A 9906-nucleotide genomic window follows, 5' to 3' on the forward strand; every position below is an offset into this window, starting at 1 on the left:
GAGAAACCTTTTGAATGTAATGAATGTGGAAAAGCCTTCTCTCGGATGTCATACCTCACTGTACATTACAGAACTCATTCAGGAGAGAAACCCTATGAATGTAATGAATGTGGAAAAAAATTCTACCACAAATCAGCCTTCAATAGCCACCAGAGAATTCACAGAAGAGGAAATATTGATGTACTTGATGTGGGAAGCCTTCTGTAAGGTCAGACCTAATTTTATGTTACAGAACCCTTTCAATAAAATAAGAAAATCCATTGGAGTCAACACCCTTGTACATCAGAGAATTTAAACAAGTGAATGTGACAAAGCCTTTGTGCACAAACCACAGACATAGCAAAACTTTTAGCAAGACCACACAGCTCACTGGGTATGAGACTATATAGGAGTAAGATTGGATAAATGTTTAGAATGTGCATACATTTTCACTGTGGACTCAACATGTTACACATTATGATTCTTACCAAGGAGATAGCTAACACTCTAAGGAATATATAATACAAAATCCTTTGGAAATTGTTAATACTAAAAAATATTTTTAAGCTTTTTCATAATACAAAAAATACCAGATAATCTCTGCTGTGAATAGACATGCATCTATTGTAAATAGACATTCTGAAATCAGGATAGTCTAATCAAAACCGCAACATCAAATTCATATACAAGCATTTCCTAAGGTATGTAGGACTTATGGCTTGCTTTTTATTAGTATGCTACATTACAGGAATTGTTTGTTCAGTTTGAACTGCTTTGGGAAAGGCAGTGTGCCCTTATTAGATTAATGTGTAATTCATAAGGTAAGGTATCCTCTGTAAACTAAATAGCATCCCCATGGTAGTACTTCATGTACATTGTCATTGGGATAATACTTGACAGGTATAAAGTATACTTTTTCTGGTACTCTTTCCTGGCATTTATAAATGTGTTTGGTTGTTGTTAATGAACTGGACCTTCCATAAAGAAGCCATTGTTTTTGGCATGTTTTCAACTGTATCTGAGTCAGCAGAATTACAAATATCTATGCTTACAATAGAGAGAAAAACTCTGCGTCCAGCATTGTAAACTGGTATTGCCAGAAGTGAAATGCCATGAATGCAAACCAGCTGTAGTTCTCAAATGTGCATTCAAAATCTCCCCATGTTTACCTATTGTCTTCTATTATTTTATTTGGATGCATACCTTAAGTGTAAGTGTGCAGAGTACAAATACGATGGAACTTAGGAATTACCTCTATTTTTACTTGATATGATAGTGCTTTTAAACATTGTGGATTGTTCCTTCCTATTCCAGAATTAGTTGAGAACCCATTACTATGGGTTTGTGCAGGTACTGTTCAGTGGCTACCCTCCTCACTCCATTGTTCGGTTTGCTGGAAGAGTTTGGTGTCTGCTCTTCCTATCAGTTTCAATCTATAATGATAATCCCATCCTTATTTACAGTGATTGGTTTGGAGTGGTCATAAGGACTCAATTCTAGCCAGATGAGTTAAGGGGATATCTGATGGGTAATTTCTGGAAATGTTTTTTCTTGAAGCTGCAAGGAATCATGCCAGATGAAGTGGGCTCTTATCTTTCTGGTGAATATTACCTGGTCTGGATGTGATGACTGGTTGTCTTTCAACAATGAATTATAGTAGTTGAAGCATGGATGAGCAGAAAGATTAGAAGAACCTGGATCTGAATAATGTTATTGAGCCACTGAACCACCCAGCCTTGTAGCCACACTCAACCTCTGGACTATTTCTTTTGTGAGAGATTTAACTTACTTTAAGCCGGTTCATTTAGGGTGCTCTCATAACTGAAGACATTCTAACTGACACAAAGTTATACTTTTGTAGGAGTTATGCAATTCAGAAGTGGACTTGGGGAAATCATTTATTTTGAGCTGTTGATTATAGACTTAATCTTATTTTCTGTACATTTTGTGTAAATAGCTTAAACATTAGAAATATTCAACTTGATAAAATGAAATGTGTATGTTCCTTGGACTATCATATCATTGGCCTAAGAAATTAACCTTTGAAACCTGACATGTCAGGTATGCCTCCCTTTTTATAATACATGAAATAAATTTTGAGTTAATTTAACTTATAATTTTCATTGATCAGTGCTAAAATGTCAGTTAACAATATATGCCAAGAAGGAAGGATCTAATTTTGTTTGCTTTCATATACTAGCCTAATAGCCTATACTATCTGACTAATTTACCCTTTTATCATTGAGATGAAATATATTTTTCATGTATTAAAATCACATATAGTTCTTGTCTTTGTTGTGCTATACTTTTTCTCCATATTCCTCTAGATGACTGTGAGTATGCTACATAGCAGGAATTGTCTGGTAGATTGCATATTTTATGGGGGAACTTAGCATATTTGTTGGAATAACATCTGTAAAGATTTCCCACACTCGTGTCATTACAGCTTAATTACACAGTCTATATTGTAAGTAAAATATTAGAAAAGTCTAAAGGGTTTTTACCATATTTTCCTTCTACAGACTACATATAAAAGGGTCTGGTACATATAAGTACTTTTCAACTGCATCTTCAACAGTATAATCATTGAAACTACACTTTTGTAGTTTTAAAGATGTAGATGCTTTTATTTTTAGGATCAATAACATGTTCTAATTTGTCAATGCTTTTATTCTTCCTTACAGGTAGATAAAATAATGGTTTGTCTTAGACTTGATGAAAAGCAGTATTTGAAAAGTTCTTAGCTATTCCTGGCAAAAGTGTAAGATACATAGGCCTCAGTGAAAAGCGAGCACTATGGGGACTGGCTCAGTTTACCTCTCCTGCAGCAAGGTGAGAACATGGAACGGATGGGGCAGAGCATGAGGACCTGCTTTTTATACACAGTGACCTTGTTACTTAAGTGTGAACAGATCAGGAAATGTAAGAGGAATTTGCAAAGGCTAAACAGTAGCTAGACCTTTCCTGGCAGGTAGAGATGAGATTCCTCTCATTTTGTAAAAATCATTCTAGGGTTAGGGAAATGGATGGTTCAGTTCTTGCTTCTGTAGTCTCACAAACAGGACAAAACAAGACATGATCTTAAAACCAAGAACATATTTTATCTGAGGCCAAGGAGTCGCCTCAAGTATTTTACTCCATCTCAACATGCCTCTGTGCTGTCCAGTCAGGATCCCCAAAGAAGGTTATAATGCAGCCCAAATAATGGACAGTTTTACAGAATGCCTCAAATTAAACAAAATGAAGCCCACAGGGGAATGCAGTTTTTAAATTATTTTGCCCTTTTTATCAGAGGTTGCTTTTTTTCTTCAGTGAATTGAGTCTTTGTGGCTCCTGCCAAGCCAGTAGGCATGGGTTGCCACTTGTTTCCATAGCCCAGACATGGAGGAGAGGCCTTAGAAGTAAGAGCAGTTTACAGTTCCAGAGAAATAAACAAATGAGGAAAACTCCTGGGGAAACACAGGGCAGATTTGTTTTTTTCATGGGAGAGGTAATGGCAGATAGACAGTGGAGACAGTGCTGAGGAAAACCTTTGAATTGTGATCTTTCTGCAGTACCTTTTCTCCCTATAGCTTTACTCTCCACTCATTTCCCAAGCAGAAAATTGCCTATTATGGTGCCTTCAGGAGAAAGAAAAGCAAATTAATTCATCTCAGCACTACAGGGGCAGTTCAGGATATGCTAGCCCTGAGCCTGGCTGAGGCCAGGAATGGATACAACAGAAACAGGTAGAATGGTTACCTAGAGCATCCTCTCTACACACCAAAAGCCATCACAGTAACTTCAGACCTTTACTGAAAAGGAGAGGTGCTTATGGTATGAGTGTAAACTGGGTTCCTGAGGGGGAGGGACAGTCAGTAAGGGGAGCATTCCACATTGAACTGATAGAATATTCTCTTCCGTGAAACACACCTCCACTCAAAAGCACCCAGAGAAAAGAGGAACTGGATGATGAGTCCTTGCTACTCATTATGAGCCAAAATTCGCATCTACACAATTCAGGAAAAAAGTAATTAGACATATGAGGGGTTACTTAGAGACAGCACACCATTCCACCTACAAAAGCGGTTAGTTTCATGGAGAGAGAGAAAGATTTCAGAATGTTCTCAATGTATATAGGGGATGTGATGCAGGAAGTTATCCAAAAAGGGAGAAGGAAGGGGGATTGGGCATTGGTAATTAGAAGGAAGTAGAGTCCAATGGGTGATTGTAATGGAATTAGTACAGTCAAAGAATGAATTAATAAGCTTGGTAGTAATGGCAAAGACTTCTCCCAGGACACCTATATATATGTGTGAATAAAACTTGAGAGATGGAGGCCAGTAAAGATAATATCCATATCATAGGTTCTTAAACAAGATGTGGAGAAAATGTGTGAATTAAAATGTTCATGGAGTTAAAAAACAATAAAAGACCTCAAATTCAAAGGAGTTCCTTTTATGTGGTGCTAAGTGGAAAGATACAGAAAACACCAGTCTACAAGAAAATTTTGTTTAGTCTAAAACAAGACCAATAAAGAGACTATATGAAGGTAGTCCAGCAAAGTAGTAAGAAAAGGGCAGTAAATGCAAGCGAAAAGATAGGACAGTACTTCAAATCATTAGTAATTAGAATATGCAGGTTGAAATAATGAAACACCACTTTATACCCATCATAATGACAAGAAGTACAAGGATATAATAAATATTGGTAAAGGTATGAATGGTAATTAGAATATTTGTGTACTCTAGAAGTATGTAAACTGGTATTGCCATTCTGGGGAATTAATGTGGCAACAGTTTTTAAAATTAATGTGTATCCCCTATGGTGCAATAGTACCCTGCCTATTTATATACCCCAGAGAATTTCTGTATACATAAGGATGTATATATAAAACTTTGAGATATCCTAAGTGAACATCACTTGACTAGATAAGTAAAATACAATGCAAGCAATGTGTAGCAGTTGGAAACAAAATGATATACATGTAGTATAGTTGATAAAATCTTAGGTATGAATAGAAAACTGGATAGAATGAGATCTAACTGAACAATGTTTTTGTGGACTGAAGTTACACACACATACATGCACACACCTACAGAGGTGTTGGGGATTGAATCATGTACCCCACAAAAGACGTGTCCAAATATCAATCCTTGTTTTATGAACCTATTTGCAAACAGGAACTTTTGAAAGAGTTAAGGTCTGGCCACAGTGGATCATGGTGGATCTAAATACCTACAACTAGAGGCCTATAAAGAGGAAATTTTGAACATCTATCAGAAGAAGCCAGGAGAGATTGACTGCCACGTGATTGGAGGACTTCACAACCAGAACATCAACCTCAGGAGCAAGCATGGCCTTGCCGATATCTTGATTTTAGACTTATAGCCTTCAAAACTGTGAGATAATAAATGCTTATTGTTTAAGCCAACCCACTGTGTGATGTTTGCCACAGTATCCCTGACAAACTGTGATAGATTTTTGTGCAGTAAATGTGCAAATGGCTTTTGAATTGGGTAATGATTTGAAGCTGGAAGAATTTTGAGGTAATTGGCATTAAAAGCATAGACTGCCTTGAAGAGATTGTTGGTAGAGAGATGGGTATTAAAGGCTTTTCTGGTGGGTGAGGGCTCAGAAAAAAGGTAAAGAAAGCGATAGAGAATTTCTGTCATTTGAGAGAATGTATATATCATCATGAAAAGGATGTTGGTAGAAATATGGATGTTAAAAGTGCCTCTGATGAAACCTTAGAAAGAAATTTGATATTGGAAACCAGATAAAAGGCATTCCTTGTTAGAAAGTAGCAGAAAATTTGATAAAATTGTGTTCTGATGTCAGATGGAAGGCAGAACTTAGTAAGCAGTGAACTTGGATATTTAGCTGAGGAGATTTCCAAGCTAAGTGTGGACAGCACAGCCTAGTTTCTCTTGCTGCTTATAGAGAAAGAAAAAAGGTAAACTGAGGATTGAACTGTTAAACACAAAGGAACCAGCAAATGATAATTTGGAAAATTCTGAGACTAGTCAAATAGTGTGCTCTGAGACTAAGGCCAGAAGCAGCTCTATGAGAGCCCTCCCTGAGCTTCTAGAAGTGAGTCCTCGAGAATGAGGCTCAACACAAGGGTGTAGGTGAAGTACCCTTTGCAAAGATTAGTGTAGATCCAGTTAGCCATCTCAGAATAAGTCAGGGTTGGAAATGCATTTATCCAGGAAGGATCTGAGGAAGATCCTTTTGTCCTGTGGCTTGGGCCCCCTTGAACTGCATGCAAAACCAACAAGTGTTTTGAGACCTTTTTCTATGAGCAGAAGCATCACCATACTGGACTGAGAAGTAGGACAGAGGTAGGACAAAATGAAGAAATTATTTCAAGGGCAAAACCATGGAAACAGAGGCCTGAAGAAGTCTCTTCAGGCCAAGAGAAGGGCTTCCATTCCTACCTTTGAATAGGGTGGGCTTTGTTCTCGAGGGCTTGGAGGGGGTGGGCTTCCATACTCTGGGGAGAGTATAGCTGTCACCCCAGTGCTTGGAGAGGGTGGGGCCTATGCCATGATGTTCAGGAAGACATGGCCAGTGCTCTAATACCTGGAAAAGTTGGGGATGCCACTCCAGTAGGCTTGGAATACCAAGTATTGCTCCACAAATGACTCTCAGATCTTGAAATCTAATCGAGTTTGCCCTGCAGTGTTTCAGGCTTCCTTGGGACCCATGACCCCTGTTTCCTTTCAGTTTCTCCCTTCTGGAATGGTATGTGCCTGTCCCACCATTGTGTTTTACAAGTAAATAACTTGTCTTCTAGGTTTCACACATTTACAGATGGAGAGGAATTTTGCCCTAGGACAGATTAGACCCATAACTGATTTTGATAAGACTTTGGACTTACAGTTGTTACTTAAATGACTGAAGACTTTTGGGATGTTGCTATGGAATAATGTATTTTGCATGTGGCAAGAACGTGTCTTTTTTGGGGGATCAAGAGGGTGGACTGAATCATGTATCCTATAAAAGACAATTTCAAATCTTAATCCATGTTCCAGTGGGTGTGAACCCTTTTGTATGTAAGAGTTTTTTAAAATGTTAATCAGAGTTGGTCTTAATTTCTATGACTGGAGGCCTTATAAAGAGAGGAAATTTGGACACAGAAGAAGATAGAAAATGCCCGAGAAGAGAGCAATCATCACGTGATAGAGGACTTCCATCACCAGAATGCTACCAACTTCAAGGGGAAGCATGGTCTTACCAACATTTTGATTTTGGACTTCTAGCTTTCAAAACCGTGAGACAATAAATGCTTGTTGTTTAAGCCAGCCAATCAATGTGTGGTACTTGTCATAGCATGCCTGGCAGACTGAAACAGTAGGTTATAGTGGTGTGGGCTTAAGGACATAAATAGATTAGTGTAAATGCAGTGGAGGAGGGAATGAGATTGGGGGTTGGAATGAAGGGAAAAAATCAAGTAAAATAAGAACAGGATCCTTGCAGAAACCAATGATGATAAATAAATACACTCTCAACTGAGTTTTATTATCAACTTAACACTGTACCCCAGAACTTCTCCAGAAGCATACACAAAGAAAAATTAAAGGCCTAGAGAAATTAAAATCCTTATCAATATGTCTTACTCTCTTCCATTTTAGCCAGAATTTTATGACTCAGGTGCTTAAGTGTCTATGCCTTTTTTGGCAGCTTCAACCCAAACCCAAGTCAATTTTTACTGAAATGGTTGTAGTTGCTAAATCTGTTGGCCACTCAACTTTTAACATCATTCCTATGTTGAAAGATGACCCATCCCCACCCCCACCCTGCCATGAGTATCTGCATCATCACAGAAGTCATTCAGCACAACAGACTGCTAATTGTAGCCTAATGTTCCTCCTCTTTTTTGGTAAGATTCTCCACCTCTCCTCAAGTTTCAGCTGGGGACATAATTGGAGACAATTTCTTTTCTTTTAGTTAGGCATATCCAATGATAAATGAGGGAAAATTATCAGCTTCTAAGAAAACAGACTTCACAAAATAGTTTGGAAAAGTCATGAATAAAGCAAAAAACCCACAACAAACAAAAACCCTGGGAAGAGGGCAAAATCTGAGTTATAATACTCAACTCTAGTATTTAACCAAAAAATTACAAAGCATGCCAAGAAACTATGGCCCACTCACAGGGAAAAAAATGAAATTAATGGAAACTGCCCATGAGGAATCAGAGGCATTGGACTTAACAAAGACTTTAAGTCAACTACTTAAATATGCTCAAAAGCAAAAGGAAATCATATACAAAGAAATAAGGGAAACCAGAAAAATTATATCTCACCAAATAGAGAATATAAATAAAGAGAACTTATAAAAGGAACCAAATTCTGGAGCCAAAAGCTACAGTAATGAAGACAGTAGTACTGGCAAAGATTAGACACATAAATCAATGAATAAAATAGCTCAGATATAGAGCCACACAAATACAGTCAACTCTTCATAATACCAAAAGCATGCTCTTTGAAAGAAACACTTGAAAAGTTGTAATTTAAAGAACTTCTGCTCTGTGATACTGCTGAGAGAATGAAAAGACATGGGAGGAATGGGAAGGGGATTTGGCTCAATGGATAGAGCATCCATCTACCACATGGGTGGTGCAAGGTTCAAACCCAGGGCCTCCTGACCCACGTGGTGAAGCTGGCCCACGTGCAGTACTGATGCACACAAGGAGTGCCGTGCCATACAGGGGTGCCCCCCGTGTAGGGGAGCCCCACTAGCAAGGAGTATGCCCCGTAAGGAGAGCCACCCCACATAATAAAAGTGCAGCCTGCCCAGGAGTGGGGCTGCACACATGGAGAGCTGATGCAGCAAGATGATGCAACAAAAAGAGACAGATTCCTGGTGCCACTGACAAGAATACAAGTGGACACAGAAGAACACACAGCAAATGGACAGAAAGCAGATAACTGAGGGGGAGGGAAGAGAAATAAAATAAATAAATAAATCTTTAAAAAAAAAAGACAAGACATGGGAGGAAATACTTGTAAAACATATCTAAGGAAGGATTTGTAGCCAAAATATACAAGGAACTCTTAAAACTTGACAATAAGAAAAGAACTTAATTTTTAAAATGGGCAAAAGATGTGAGCAGGCACCACACCAAAGAAAATATACAGATGGTAAACTGCCATATGAAAAGATGCTCAACATCATATACCATTAGGTAGTTACAAATTAAAACAATGAGATACCACCAAATGCTGATTGAGAATGTGGAACAAGAGGAACTCTCATTTACTGCTCATGAGAATATAAAGTGTTTTGTCCACTTGAGAAGAATGTCTTTCAGTTTGTGATTGTATAAACAAACTGGTATATACACACAATGGAATATATTATTCAGTGATAAAAAAAATTAACTATCATGTCATAAAAAGTCATGAAAGAAATCATAAATGCATATTGCTATGTGAAGTCATTTTTTTTTTTAAGATTTATTTCTCTCCCCTTCCCCCCCCCACCCCAGTTGACTGTTCTCTGTGTCTATTTGCTGCATCTTCTTTGTCCGCTTCTGTTGTCAGCGGCACAGGAACCTGTGTTTCTTTTTGTTGCATCATCTTGTGTCAGCTCTCCTTGTGTGTGGCACCATTCCTGGGCAGGCTGCACTTTCTTTCACGCTGGGCGGCTCTCCTTACAAGGCGCACTCCCTGTGCATGGGGCTCCCCTATGCGAGGGACACCCCTGCGTGGCAGGGCACTCCTTGTGCGCATCAGCACTGTGTGTGGGCCAGCTCCACAGGGGTCAAGGAGGCCCAGGGTTTGAACCGTGGACCTCCCATGTGGTAGGTGGATGCCCTAACCACTAGGCCAAGTCCGCCACCTGAAAGAAATCATTCTGAAAAGGCCACATACTGTATTATCCCAACTCTGTGACATTCTAGAAAAGGCAAAACTATAGAGAGAGTAAAAAAATCAGTGG

The 9906-nt window shown here is 38.6% G+C and overlaps 1 protein-coding gene across 1 annotated transcript in view; it reads left to right on the forward strand.

Annotated features, from left to right (window-relative positions):
• The window catches only part of LOC101420227 (zinc finger protein 12), a 46362-nt gene extending 39092 nt beyond the window's left edge, over positions 1–7270 (forward strand). The window contains 1 exon segment of the mRNA XM_058285745.2: positions 2–7270. Coding sequence (XP_058141728.2) covers positions 2–295 — 294 coding nt within the window. The 3' untranslated portion in view covers positions 296–7270.
• Positions 7271–9906: the final 2636 nt, after the last annotated feature.

Source organism: Dasypus novemcinctus, chromosome 23, assembly GCF_030445035.2.
Source record: "Dasypus novemcinctus isolate mDasNov1 chromosome 23, mDasNov1.1.hap2, whole genome shotgun sequence".
NCBI lineage: Eukaryota > Metazoa > Chordata > Mammalia > Cingulata > Dasypodidae > Dasypus > Dasypus novemcinctus.